Source organism: Peromyscus leucopus, chromosome 13 (assembly GCF_004664715.2).
Source record: "Peromyscus leucopus breed LL Stock chromosome 13, UCI_PerLeu_2.1, whole genome shotgun sequence".
Lineage (NCBI taxonomy): Eukaryota > Metazoa > Chordata > Mammalia > Rodentia > Cricetidae > Peromyscus > Peromyscus leucopus.
The window spans coordinates 2,670,037-2,684,566 of NC_051074.1; the positions used below are offsets into that span (position 1 = coordinate 2,670,037).

The following is a 14,530-nucleotide window of genomic DNA, read 5'->3' on the forward strand; positions in this document are numbered from 1 at the left end:
AGGTGGCCGGAGTTACAGTCTTCTCTGTAATGTGATCAATACATTATAGTTTGTTGGCTAGATTACTAATTAATTTTTTTTAAAAGATTTATTTATTATGTATACATTGTTCTGTCTGCACGTATCCCTGCAGGCCAGAAGAGGGCACCAGATCTCATTACAAATGGTTGTGAGCCACCATGTGGTTGCTGGGAATTGAACTCAGGACCTCTGGAAGAACAGCCAGTGTTCTTAGCCTCTGAGCCATGTCTCCAGCCCCCTACTAATTAATTTGTTCAGGTGTGAGACTCCACATTTCTTTTACTCAGTGCTCTACCCAAGAATTAGTTAAGAAAAAGGCAAATTAGAATATGGTGGTAGCACACGCCTTTAATTCCAGCATTAGGGAGGCAGAGGCAGGCAGATCTCTCTAAGTTCAAGGCTGTCCTGGTCTACAGAATTGCATGACAGCCAGAGCTACACAGAGAAACCCTATCTTGAAATCCTCCCCCCAAAAGAGAGAGAGAACAATTCCTCCTTCATTCAGGGTTTATTTTCCCCATTCACTTTGAAAATTACCAGTCAAACATGAATTGTTTTAAGGTTCATGGCTCCTACATTGAACAAGCCTGCCTGGTGTCTGTGCCAAACCTACCTGAGATGTTTGTTTTCAGAGGCAGTGTCACTGCATTGCCCAGGTTGTCCTGCAACAGCTGGACTCAAACCTCCCACCTGCACCTCCAGGTAGTTGGGACCACAGGCTTGCTTCCCAATGCTCAGCAACAGTCACTCTTGGAAGTAAGTTAAGGATTAATTGGAATTATTCTTTCTCAGGACCCCATTCTTCGAAGATCTGGAATGTATACTGTGGCCATGGCTTATTGTGGCTCTGGTAACAACAAAGCTATTCGACGCCTGCTACATGTTGCTGTGAGTACTCTGATCTTTTTCAGGGGTAAAGTGGAAGGGGAAGTTTGCAGGTGAACTATAGAGGTGTAGATTGTCTACAGCATATATCATATATATGACCATCATCAGTGGTCTCAAGGTAGATTCTCATTCATTGGACACAGTAATGCATAATTCAACAGTAGGATCTCAGAATGAAATAGAACAGTACCGTGTCAGCATGAATAGTCCCCCAAAACAGCCCAGTGTGTTTTCTAAAACTACCCCAAGGAGCATTCTCTTTTTTTGGTTTTTCGAGACAGGGTTTCTCTGTGTAGCTTTGCGCCTTTTCCTGGAGCTCACTTGGTAGCCCAGGCTGGCCTCGAACTCACAGAAATCCGCCTGCTCTGCCTCCGAGTGCTGAGATTAAAGGCGTGCGCCACCACAGCCCGGCTAGCATTCTCATTTGTAAGAGACAAGATCATGCGAGAATATGTGGTCATGCTAAAATAGGCAGATCTAAAGACAGTCAAGAAGCCACGTTTTCTAGCCAGTGAGATTAGCTGTAGATACTCTAACGGGAACATGCTCTATTTTAAGAGATTTCCTGCACAGTAAATCTGATGCTCATGCTTCCAACAGGCTTTTCCAGTCTTCTCAATTTAGATGTAGTTTATTAAGAATAATGTTGCCAGCTCAAATAGTTTCCATTCCACATGTAACTAGGTGAATTTCTTCTGTCAGCTTGACATCTTGACAATGGGAGAAAGGAGAACGACTTCACTTCAGTGCAGAAAGGTTTAAAATAAGACTCTTGTCCCATTTTATTAGCATTGGTGTTTGATCATTGTTGTTTTGTTTGTTTGGGTTTGGTTTTTTGAGACGGTTTCTCTGTGTAGCCCTGGCTGTCCTGGAACTCACTCTGTATAGACCAGGCTGGCCTCGAACTCAGAGATCTGCCTGCGTCTGCCTCCTGAGTTCTGGGTTTAAAGGCGTGTGCCACCACTGCCTGGTGGATCTTTGTCTTAATTAGGGTTTTATTGCTGTGAAGAGACACCGTGACCACAGCAACTCTTATAAAGGAAAACATTTAGGGCTTGCTTACAGTCCATTGTCATCATGCAGGCAGATAGAGTGCTGGAGAAGTAGTTGAGAGTCCTGTTCTGCAGGCAGCAGCAGGAAAGAGGACGACACTGGTCCTGGCTTGTCACCTCTAGTGACACACGTCCTCCAACAAGGCCACACTTTTCAATAGTGCCTCTCCCTTTGAGCCCTATGGAGGCCATTTTCATTCAAACTACCACAGCAAATATAGGATGAATTATCTTGTAAACATTTGTATTTTGCTTGATATTAGGGCATATTGTTTGGAGACAACATTGAAGGAATGCTTAGGTGGTCCTTATACCCACAAAAGCTATAATGCAGCCAAATTGGACTTAAGTATCTCTGAACCTTAAACTTCACCAGGCCACTGAGACATCTAAAGAACCTTTGAAAGGGGAATTCTTAGGTTTATTTTTTCTAAATTAAGGAAAGAGGGGTTGGGCTGGGCAGTGGTGGTGCATGCCTTTAATCCCTGCACTCTGGAGGTAGAGGCAGGCATATCTCTGTGGTTCGAGGCCAGCCTGGTCTACAGAGTTCCAGGACAGCCAGGACTACACAGAGAAACCCTGTCTTGAAAAACCAAAAAAAAAAAAAAAAAAGAAGGAGAAGAAGATGAAAAGAAAAAGAAAAGAGGGTTTTTTTTTTGTTTTTGTTTTTTGAGATGGGGTCTCACTGTGTAGCCCTCAAGCTCACAGAGATACACCCTCTCTCTGCTTTCCTAGTGCTAGGATTAAAGGTAAGCCAGGAAAAGCTTTTTAAAAACTACACATGCCATTATTTAAATTTATTTACTGTATATATTTAAGGTATAGGTGTTTTGATAAACTTAGAAAGGAGAAAAACTTGATGAGGAAATATTGTTAAAGACTAATTTACATTTGAGTGATGGGGTGTTTAGATCAGTTTATTAATGAAGCGTGTATTATAATGTGTGTCACAGTTATCTTAAATTTTCCCCTTAGGTGAGTGACGTTAATGATGATGTCAGGAGAGCAGCAGTAGAGTCACTTGGCTTCATTTTATTCAGGTAATAATTTTTGGCTTCAGATTCTGTTTGTATTCCATTTCTTAAGTAGAGTCTTAAATATCTGAACATATTGAAGTTCAGAGTGAGGTCGTAGGTTGGTTCTGTGTGTCTGGGAAAAAAAGCGTTGTGAGTTGAGAAGTAAAAACTTTTCAGTTTTCTTTAACGTCTGCTTGTTTTAATTGTTGACCTCTTATTTCCTGTGGCTCATACATGGGCCAAATCTCAGTTTCAGCAGCAGGTGTCACCCGTGAGCTGTCTTTTGTTAGTAAACTCCTTTCATCCCATGATAGTCAGGTTGCACTAGTAAGTCAAATGAATTGTGTGTTTGTACTGTGTTAGCCAAGCTGGTCCTGAACTCGGGTTCCAGAGAGTTTCCTGCCTCAGCTTCCTAAGGAGCAGAGGTTGCAAGTGTATACCCTGCATGTGGCTTATTGAAGAATCTTAATGAGTTGTTTTCCAAGAATACCTTCTTGAAGAGGTAGGGACTAGGAATTATTGAGAGACTGTCTTGCTTAAAACATTTTTATAGATGAAGAAAATTAAATGCGGTCAGTAAGTTTAGGGAACTAGAGTTCTTTAAATTTTAATTTAATGCATTTTCTCTAAATGTGAATATTTAAAGGTGAAAGGAACTTAGAAATCAGTAAGCATTCTTTTTAAATGTTTTCTACATTTACTTATTTATATATGTATGTCTGTGGGCATGTGTGTACCACTGTGCTTGTGTGGAGGTGAGAGAAAAACTTGCGAGTCAGTTCTCTCCTTGCACCTTGTGGATCCCAGAGATTAAACTCAAGTCATCAGGCTTGGCAGTGAAGTGCCTTTACCTACTAAACCATCCTATCGGCCCATATTAAATACATATTTTTAAGCTAAGGCTATAAATTTGACAATAGTTGGCAAAGTTCCCATTGTTGTGGAGCTAAATGATGAGCCTTAGATTCCAGACGGTCTCAGGACAAATCTAGCTTTCTCTCCCCATGCTTTTGTCAGAGCTCTGTCTTGTTTGAAGAGGCTCTAACAAAATATTGTTCTCAGATTCCTTGTTGCAGTTAATATTTGAGGAGTGTCTGTCCTGTTGTCTAAAATTCTTACATGTTTTCTCATGTGACATCATTTACCTTCAAGCATGTGCTTCATGTCTTTTTTTTTATGTGTACAAGTATTTTACCTACATATATGTATGTGCATCACATGTGTACAGTGTCAACAGAGGCCAGAAATGGGTGTCAGATCTCCTGGAACTGGTTCAAGGCAGTTGTGAGCCACTGGTGGGGGTGCTGGGAGTGACCAAGTCCTTCCTCTGCAAAAGCAGCAAATGTTCTTAACGGCTCAGCCTTCTCTCTTCCTCTGGTAGAGTCAGGGTTTGGTTTTTGAGCCAGGTTCTTGCTCCAGGTCGGCTTCTATTCACTATGACTATGTAGCCCAGGCTGCCTTCTAACTCACAATCATCCTGCCTCAGCCTCCCAAGTGCTAGGATTACAGGTGTTACCATCATCTCTGGTCTCTTAAAATGACCCTGCAGTCATTTAGCTTATACTACAACTAAAGAATTTATTCAGTCTTGATTTTTTAGAAAATTTTTTAGTTATGCTTATTGGACATAAATATCAAAAGCATTTATTTGTTCTTTCTCAACAGAAATGAAATTATCTTTGTGTAAAATTCTCATCTGTATTATTCTCTTTATTCACAAGATAGACTGTGCAGGTGTGCTATTTTCAGTCTTCCTCCAGATTTGGAAACCATTATTTGTTTATAATGATTATGATCAGTGATAAAAATAGGACTGGAGTTGTAGCTTAGTGGTAGAGCAATTTTCTGCTATCTGCAAGACCCTGAGTTTGATCCCCAGCACTGTGTCAGAAGACAAAACAAACAAACAAATGAAACAGGTTTTAAAAAATTGACAGGCATCATGGTAGTACATCACCATAATCGCACCCTCAGAAAGATCATAAGTTTAAGGCTAACCTTGGCTACATATACAGAGACACTCACACCCCCTTTTTTTTCCCCTTAATGTATGTGGGTGTTTTGCCTGCATGTATATCTGTGTATCACTTTCATACCACCATCAGATTCTTTGGAACTGGAGTTACAGTTGTGAGCCACCATGTGAGTGCTGGGAATCAAACCTAGAAGAACAGCCAGTACTCTTAACCACTGAGTAATCTCTCTAGCCCCATCAAATTACAGATTTCTTTAAAGTATTCATAAAGTAGAAATTACAATTAAATACCAGTGGTAAAATTTTGAGAAAATGTTGTCCCTTTTCACAAATAATTTAAAGTAATATTGGAAGCTAGTTTATAGATTTTGTTATTATTTTTGTAGGTGTGTGGTAATGGAAGTCTACAAACAGTATAGAGCATGTTGGGCAGCGCTTTGGTAGTATTGCTGGTAGCTATGTGTTTAGAGTTCCTGAAACAACTGTGTGTGCTTCCAGGTGCATACAGTGTAGCGCTTAGACTATTATCAGTACAGTGCCTGACAGCAGCCGCCTTAGGGTTGGGGGAGTGGCTTGGCAGTAAGACACTTGTCTTAGCATTCATGAGTCCCTGGGTTTAATCTATAGCATCAGGAAGGGGAGGGAAATAATCTGTTTACTATGACAAGAATATAAATTTTAACATATGGCAGACTCATCAGATTATATCCTCAAACCAAAACAATGATTTTTGTCTGTGTCTGGCTTTTGTTTGTTTTATTATTTTTTAGGGGTGGAGAAGTATAAATTATTTTGTTGTTTTGTTTTAACTGAACTAACACATCTGTATGCTGTTAAAGTATTAAGACCACTAGGGGAAAGTGCCTAATGTTTTAATGATAAATTAATTAAAATTTGAGGTCTACTTTGCCTAGCAGATGGTGCAGAGCCCATGCATGCACATGTTGGGGTCTGTGCCATTGTTCTAGGTGCTCTTACACTAGAGGAAGTACAGCTCAGCTTTAGATGGCAAAGCTAAGATACGAGCTCATCATTGCCACCTCCTCCAGCCTGAATTTGTTTACCATTTGTGTGAGTAGCGTTGAATGAATACACCAGCCATCAATGGAACTGACTACCATTCACTGATCCCTGTTAAGAATGGCACAGAATGTAGATGCAAAAACTGAGGTGCAGTTAAACTAAATATCATTTCTGAATTCAGTCAGCTGTCCAGTGGAGGTTGTGCTCATTTCTGGCCTAAACAGTGCAAGGTGAGGTAACAAACAGTAAGGGAGAATTGTGCTAGAAGTTCAGCCACGTTGTTGGGTGAGCACGGGCAGGTGTGACCTCAGTTTATGAGATTACTCCCTTACACTTAGGTCTCTGGATTGGAGTTCCATAGTCCCTGTTTCAGCATGTTGATTCAAACCTTTGAGGAACATAGTCTGGTTCAAGTACCTAAGGGCAATTTCGTTTGCTTTCTCATCCTCCTCTTCCAGTGGACCTGCCTCTGCTGATTAAATGCCTGTTAACAGTCTGCTTCTAAGGTCTGTTACATTGCCCGACGTCTAACTACTGTCCTCTCCATTTCTTCTGTCAAGATAGTTTCCTGAGTGTACTATGTCACCATTACAGCCACTCTTCACTTTACCTCCAAATATGATCAGAAGGTTTTTTGTTGTGGTTGTTTGTTTTGGTTTTAGGGTTTTACATGTATGTTTTGGGGGTGGAGGATCCACTATGTATCAGATTTTTGTGGGTTTTTTGCGGGGAGTCTCACTGAATCTGGAGCTCCTGGTTCAGCAAGTTCAGGAACCTCCTGTCTGCCTCGCCAGCAGTAGGACCGCAGCGGGCAGCGCTGTGCCCAGCTGTTATGTGGGTGCGGCCCAGATCAGGTCCTCAGTCTTGCCTGGGGAGCACCGCACCGTCTCCCTAGCTCTGTAATCGTTGTTTTAAAGACTGAAATTTACTGACTTCTATAATTTTATTTCATTTGAAAACCAGGGTAGGGATTGTTTTTGTTCATAGCCATACAAAACTCTCTGTCCACGTTTTGACTTTGTTTAGATAAGGAAATTGGACAACCTTAGTATTAACTCCCACTTTCAGGAGATGATGTTTTATTCTGTGCATTGTCTTGGTGCACTTGCATCCTGCCCATCCGCCTTAACTCGAATAAGCTGATGATTGTCCGTTCTGCTACATATAGCTGACTTGCTCTTCAGTCTTGTCACCGTCATTTTCAGTGAGGAGAAGTGTATCTAGGAGAATGATTGATGAAGACTGTATGGTTGAACTTCGGAGCCTCATTGGGCTCTGGTACAGGGCAGGATTGATCCCATTTCGAATTCCATGTTTTGTGAAAAATTTAGAGTTTTCTACCATTGAATTCCCAAAGTAGATTGTACTGGAACATTTTCTAAGTGCTTTTACTGACTTTGTGGCCTGGTAATTGCAGGTGATGTACCTGCAAAATGCTTTCCGAAATGTCTTATTGAAGAGGGTGTAGATCAAAGGATTCACCCCTGAGGAAATGTAGCCTATCCACACAAATACCTCCAGGAGCATTTCAAGAGTAGTCTGGTTGCAGGAATTACACAAAGCTAATGTTACATTTGTAATAAAAAAGGGGCACCACATAAGCAGAAAGAGGAAAAATACAATTCCAAGGACTTTTGAGGCTCTCTGTTCATTAGAAATGGTTTGGGCTGATTTTTTTCCAACTGAGGACATTCTTCGCATAAGAGTTTCATCACTTGAGTTAGGTAGAGTTTTATCCTTGTGAGCACTGTCCAGCATTGCAACTTTTTCAGGCGATGAAAAGGATGATTCTTCTCTTTGGAATACTGTGGACACAGTCCACAATGTTAGGCGTTGAGGTGGCTTGTTTTTGACCAAGTAAGCTTTCTTTCGTAAGGCGTGAATAGTGAGAAAGTAGGTGACGATCATGATCGCAAGAGGTGCAAAGAAAGCAGCCAGTGAGCCAAAGAGCATGAAATTGCCAAAACGTTCCTTCTTCAGCTCACAGGTGATGTTGTCTGGGTTAGTCGCATCATTCTCTATGCCTTTAATAGGAACTGGGATGGCGATGCCTAAGGAAGAGGAAGCAAGATAAACTGAGTCACTTTCATGACCTGTTGTTTTGAGAGTTACTTGTAGAAACTTTGTGCTGATGCACTACAATTCCTGAGACCCTCAGCTTTAAATCTGTCAGGGTTAGCGGCAGATCCTTTGACAAATGGAATATAACTGTTGTGCAAATCTGTTTTTTCCAGGTTGGAAGATAAGTTTCAAGATAAGGTTAATATCCAGAGTAGTTAATTTAGAGAGAATTTGGAGATTTGGTGTCTTAATTTTCAAATTTATCTATTTATCTTTCAGGTTATACAGTTTCACCTAACAGTTTTATCCTTTTGGTATTTGTGAATGTCTTTTAATCTTAAAACTTTTTAGAGAAAACAAAATGACCTTCCTTTAAAAATTACTGCTTCGCCGGTTGTGGTGGCGCGCACCGGTAGGATTTGCTGAAGGAGGCAGAGGCAGGAGGATCTTGAGTTCGAGGCCAGCCAAAAAAAAAAAAAAAAAAAAAATTACTGCTTCATAAACAAGCGTGTACAAGCTATGAACTTGTTTTCAAGATTTAGAGTTCTTCTAATAGTTGAGAATGTATATATCTCGTGTTCTTTTTTAAATACTTTAAGTACTGTAAAGTAGGTATTTAAATATGATATTGCTTAGGGAAGTAATTATTAGAAAAGGGAATAACACAAGAATCACACCTTCAAAACAGCAGATACTATTTAAATATGTGAGCTGATTAAGTTTATCTTGTATTGTTTCATAAGTCCAAAAGCACTCCTATGTCTTCACAACCTATTTATAATACCCAACAGCTCCGAACAAGGCAATCTCCTCAAACCATTTATGGTATCAGCCTCTACCCTTCTCACCCGTTTCATATTTACCACTAGAAAGAAGAGTTTGTGTGCTCTGCACCAGGGCGTCAGTGTCTATAGCTAGAGGAACACTGTCTACCATTCTGTTTCTGTAAGTTTTACTAGAACACCACCATATTCATTATTAATGTAGTAACTATGGCTTCTTTTAGCCAGAACAAGTTGGGTTTGATAGCTAGAGAGGCAAAAGTGTGTGTGTGTGTGTGTGTGTGTGTGTGTGTGTGTGTGTTGTGTGTGTGTTTCTTTTATTCTTCTACAACACAGTTAAGTCCGTACAGCCTGCAACCTAAAATATTTACTTACCACATATAACTGCTGAGCCCTTTTTCTTTTTTGCCAATGTATTCTTAAGAGCTTGCACATTATATTTAGTAAAAATTTGACGTTGATAAAGTCATGTTATCCAGCCTTAATTAATTAAGATAACTTCTAACCAACAAGCTATCACCATATTCCTGCCCATTATAAAAAAAAGTCTTCTGTGCTTCTGTCTCTCCCTGGACACTCACTTTCTCATTCTGGTCATCTACTGTTTGATATAAAATCTCTCTATTCTCAACAGACATTTCCTTAACTCTTCTTCCCTCCTAGGCATGTCAGAGAAGTTTGGGCTCTAGAGCCATTATTGCAGGAATATGAACATAATTTCCATGTCTTTCTTGCTTTATGGAACACATTCTTCCACTGGTTAGAGAGAAGTAAGCAATAGTTTTTTGTTTGTTTTTTTACTCCCCTTTTAACACTTCAGGATTCATAATTTTTTTCCTCTTCAAAATTTTTTTCTTTCTACTGCAAAGCAGTGTATGTGCTGGTCAGATCATTTGTTACAAATCTGCAATTTGTTTTTCTGCAATTAACTTAGGAGAGCTTTGAATGGACTCCGCACTTCATTCAAGGTGCTCTAATAGCAGCTGTCTTGGAGCCTTCAAGATGACAGGAGACTGGAGAAGCAGCTCACAGCCAGTTGAAAGCAGCCAAGTGCGTGCCTCCGCTGACTCAGGAGTCGGTGCCGCTGACCTCAGGAGGTCCAGTGCCCTCCGCTGGCCTCCAGGAGGTCCGGTGCCCTCCGCTGGCCTCCAGGAGGTCCAGTGCCCTCCGCTGCTCCAGAGTCGCCCTCCGCTGGCCTCTAGGAGGTCCGTGCCCCCCGCCTCCAGAGTCAGTGCCCCCGCCTTGAGGCATTGGGCACACACAACATGCACAGACATATGTGCAGGAGAAGCACTCATAAATAAAAAAAAATAAATCTTAAAAAATAAAAAAGATTAATGCAGAAGCATAGAGCAGTTTAAAGGAAATTGATTTCTTCTTATAAACCATTTCTAAACATTAGCTTAACGTCTATCTTAGATTTTTTTTTTGTCAATTAAGACACTGAAGTAGATATTTAACTGCCTTCAGTCTGTATACATTGGAACGCCGACTTCCTAGGTGAATTTATGGTCTTTAGTACCTGTTTACAAAGTTTGGCTTGCTTGGCCTTTTCTCCTCTTTTGTTTATGCTGTTAGATGTGATTGAAGATGCATTTCATTTTTTGCTGCTTTACTTTGGTGGCTTGATTCCTCATGCTAGTTAGACCTTAATGATTTATTGGCAAATATCAACACTTTGGGGCTTAAACTTCCTGAACATCAAAATGGAAGTGTGATGGTCCTACAGCAAACACTGGCTCATTCTCAAGACACAGACTTAACTGCTGATGTAGGTTTTACTGATAATGGCGTAGAAGCTGCACAGTGAATGTCATGTGCATGTTCTTGGATATCAGTGGATTGCCTTGACCTCTGAGTTTTCCTAGGTACTAGACCTGGCATTCTGGCCATATGGAAATAAAGACTGGACATTCCACCAATACCTTTGGCATTCCCCACATACCTATTGAAATTAACCATACCACTGTAATCTTGATGAATGTAGTAGCCCGGGAATTGCACTGATTGGCCTGGATTGGCTTTTTGATGGCTATGTATCGATCCACTGAAATAGCACAGAGATGCATGATGGAGGCAGTTGAAAAGAGAACATCAAGGAATAACCAAGCAGGACACAGGACCAGTGGGAGGGGCCATATAGCCTCTGAAAGAAAAAGAATTTTTTTCCTTATAGAATGGCAGTCTTCAGTTTAATCTTTTTCTTAAGCCAGTACATATTTTTTAAACATCTTAAAATGACCTTGGAGATGTCATTGATGTTGCAAATGAATCAATTCAGATGTAATTAAGTCTTTGAATATGAGCTTTTGGAGGAAAGCATTTATTTATCAAAATTGAACTATTAATTGAAAGTGTTCTTTAGAAAATTGTGTACTCTGATTACAGATAGTGACTAGAGATGGATATCACCTGGGGCGTTTATTGGGCAAGCAGGGTCTTACTTAGGTTCTCTCTGATTCATATAGGCATTGTATGAGAATTCATTGAACCAAACCCCCATATGATCTGTATGGAAATTCAAGTTTAAGCATCTGTGCTACAGGAAGACTTTGTAGAAAAGGCTATTTTAGTCTTAAAAGATGTACCCAGGCCTACACATGTGAGATAGGCACTCAGAGTGCCTCCTAGAAAGGAACATTTAGGAGCTGGAGAGGCTCGGTTGGTAAAGGCTTCCATGTAAGCATAAGTACCTGAGTTCAGATCCCCAAAAACCATATAAACCAGGTGTGACAGTTTGCACTTGTAATCTCAGTACTGGAGTACCTCCCAGGGCTAGAGAGACAGAGACATAAGGAGTCCCTGGGCCTTGCTGGCCAGCCAGCCTACTCAAATCAGTGAGCTCTGGGTTCAGTTGAGAGAGCCTGTCTCAAAAAATAAGATGGAAAGCGACTGAGGAAGACTCCAGACAGCAACCTCTGACTCCCAAACACACGCGCACACGAGGACCTCATGAGAGCCTCTCAGAGTAAACTAAAGCAAAGACCTGTAGATAGAACCCAAGCAATTGAATTTTCTTAACTGTAGTGTTCCAGTTGTCTGTCATCAGTGGAAAATGACCTAAGACAAACAATGGCAGTGCATTCTTTAACCACCTAGCATTAAATGGAAACCGTGTAAGATGGAAAAGAATCAATGATGAAGAGCATTTCACAGTGGAAACTGAAGGGAAGCTAAGAGTAAGGAAATAGACAAATATTCAAGTCTGAACTATATATAGGAGCATGTCCCAGGTACCGTGGAGGCTGACATGGAAGGGTCACATGATCCCAGGCCTTAATCCAACCTGGCAGCATAGCAAGATTCTATATCAAGAGTAAAAAAACTCGGGCTGGAGAGATGACTCAGAGGTTAAGAGCACTGACTGCTCTTTCAGAGGTCCTGAGTTCAATTCCCAGCAACCACATGGTGGCTCACAACCATCTGTAACAAGATCTGGTGCCCTCTTCTGGCCTGCAGTCATACATGCTGTATACATAATAAATAAATAAATCTTTAAAAAAAAAAAAAAAAAAAAAAGAATAAACTCAAAAGCATGTGTGTTGCTAGAGATGGAAGCCAGGACCTGAAGTATGCTAAGCAAATTTTCTACCACTGAAATTACTATGGTTGTTGTTGTTTGCTTTGTTTTGTTTTTGGTTTGGACGTTTCTTGAGGTTCTTTGTTTCATTTTGTTTGAGATACTACCATGTGACTCAAGCTGACCTAAGATAGACAATCCTTCTGCCTCACCTGGCTACGGTGTTCTATCAAGTGCACACAGTCTCTGTAGAACTTTAAAATAAAACACTTTGCTACTAATTTAAACTTTCCTACTTAGCTATTCTTAACTATCTACATTTGAAAATTAAGGTCTGGAAAATTCTAGTCATAAATCTTATAGCCATGAGCAGGAAGCCACAGAGAACACATAAAAAATACATGTTTTTGGAATTTGACTCTTTGACCCACAGTATTTCTCCTTATAGGCTAAAAAGGAAAGCTTTCCAATGCTGATTTAATTAGGCTTGTGAAGCCTTGTTAGCCTTATTTCCAACAGAGTTAATATGTTTATGGACACCAGTTTTGGAGAAATGGGAATTAAAATCAATGCAGATCACTGGAACATTCTTATTTTAATCAGAAATAACTGACAGTGGTATAGAATTCTAAGAAAGGAGTATATAGGTTTAAGAGAGATAGAGCTTTAAGATTCCACCTTTCCATGAAATACTAATGGATAGACTTATGAAAGCAGTATAGTGGCACTAAATTAATAGAAACCTTTTATTAAAAGCAAGAATAGGGCTAGAGAGATGGTTCAGTGGTTAAGAGCATGGCTGCTCTTCCAGAGGACCTGGGTTTGATTCCTAGCACCCACGTGGCAGCTCACAACTGTGTGTAACCATAGTTCCAGGGGATCTGACATCCTTTTCTGGCCTCTGCAAGCACCAGGCATACCCATGGTGCAGATACATATGTATAGGCAAAGTACACACATAAAGTAAGATAGTAAAATACAATCTAAATGGGGGAAGGAAAGCAAGAGCAGAACTGTGGGCATGGTGCACTTGCTTATGATCCCAGCACTTGGAGGCTGAGGCAGGAAAATGAAAACTTGGGGGCTAGCCTGGGCTTCATAGTAAGTTGAAAGCCAGCCTTGACAACACATCATGACCCTGTCTCCAAAACAAAAGTGCAACAATTTATAAAAGCACAAAAGGAGCTAGGAATGTAATCTGGTGGTGGGGCACCCATGTAGCATATAGGAAGCATTGAGTTAGATTTATAATTACATTTATTTATTTATTTATTGTAATGCCTTATGTTCAGCAGGACTTAGATTGGATATTAATTAAATTTGTAATAATCAACCAAAACAAGAAAGATTTAAGTTTAAGAAGAAAAGAAAAAAATGTATCTGTGAGAAGTTAATGAGACTAATAATAGACTAATCACATAGACTAGTTAATTGCTTTTCTTGGACTCTCACATAAAATTTTTCTGAAAAACAAATTCTACCCACCCTGTACCTTTTTCTTCACCCTATCACCACCACCATCCCTGAATTGAACCAAAGCCTCAAGACTAAGCAAGCACTCTGCCATTAAACTATATTCCAACCCATAAATCCCATTTTCAACTTCCTTCCTTTACTGTCTTTGAACTAAAACCAGAGAAAAGTAATATTTGAATAATGACATTTCTATGGGTACTTAAAATAATTGTACATTAAATGTCATAGAGTAATATTTGAGGAGCAGACAAGTCTTGAGTTTGTAGATAGTTTATTCAGCTGTTAGTAAGACAGTGCTTGTTCATTGTGAAACTACATACCGTAAAGACCGTCCATGTACGTGAGGGTGGTCATTCTCACTTGCTGCCTAAGTTTCTGTTTGTCTCCTAGCAAGGTTCAGCAACTTCATAGGCATTGTCTGTTTCTAGTACCTTCCTCAGAAAATAGATCAGTCACCTCAAGGATTTGTACAAGTACTAGTTGAGACCTAAGTATTCTATCACATAATGTGAAGTATATTTTTAATTGAAAGATACTGGGTTCTGCCTCATCATCCCCCAAATTCTGTATGCTTTCTTGTTAGTCCCATATGCTGAATATAATACTTTGGGTTGATAGGATCAACATTTGTCTTTGAGAAAGCAGAGTAGGGCAATGAGGGCTGAGCATAAGAATTTTCCAGAATCATTCCTCCTGGATTCACATAGTGTGCCACT

The 14,530-nt window shown here is 40.1% G+C and overlaps 2 protein-coding genes across 2 annotated transcripts in view; one reads left to right on the top strand and one right to left on the bottom strand.

Moving 5' to 3' along the window:
• The window catches only part of Psmd1 (proteasome 26S subunit, non-ATPase 1), a 79,381-nt gene that overhangs the window by 28,196 nt on the left and 36,655 nt on the right, over positions 1 to 14,530 (top strand). The window contains exons 15-16 of the mRNA XM_028876220.2: positions 814 to 909; positions 2,937 to 3,001. Coding sequence (XP_028732053.1) covers positions 814 to 909; positions 2,937 to 3,001 — 161 coding nt within the window. The remainder of the gene's footprint in view (positions 1 to 813; positions 910 to 2,936; positions 3,002 to 14,530) is intronic.
• Htr2b (5-hydroxytryptamine receptor 2B) overlaps positions 3,799 to 14,530 on the bottom strand; it is a 17,709-nt gene continuing 6,977 nt past the window's right edge. Inside the window, exons 3-4 of the mRNA XM_028876221.2 lie at positions 10,764 to 10,964; positions 3,799 to 8,026 (exon numbers count right to left, since the gene is read on the bottom strand). Coding sequence (XP_028732054.1) covers positions 7,134 to 8,026; positions 10,764 to 10,964 — 1,094 coding nt within the window. The 3' untranslated portion in view covers positions 3,799 to 7,133. The remainder of the gene's footprint in view (positions 8,027 to 10,763; positions 10,965 to 14,530) is intronic.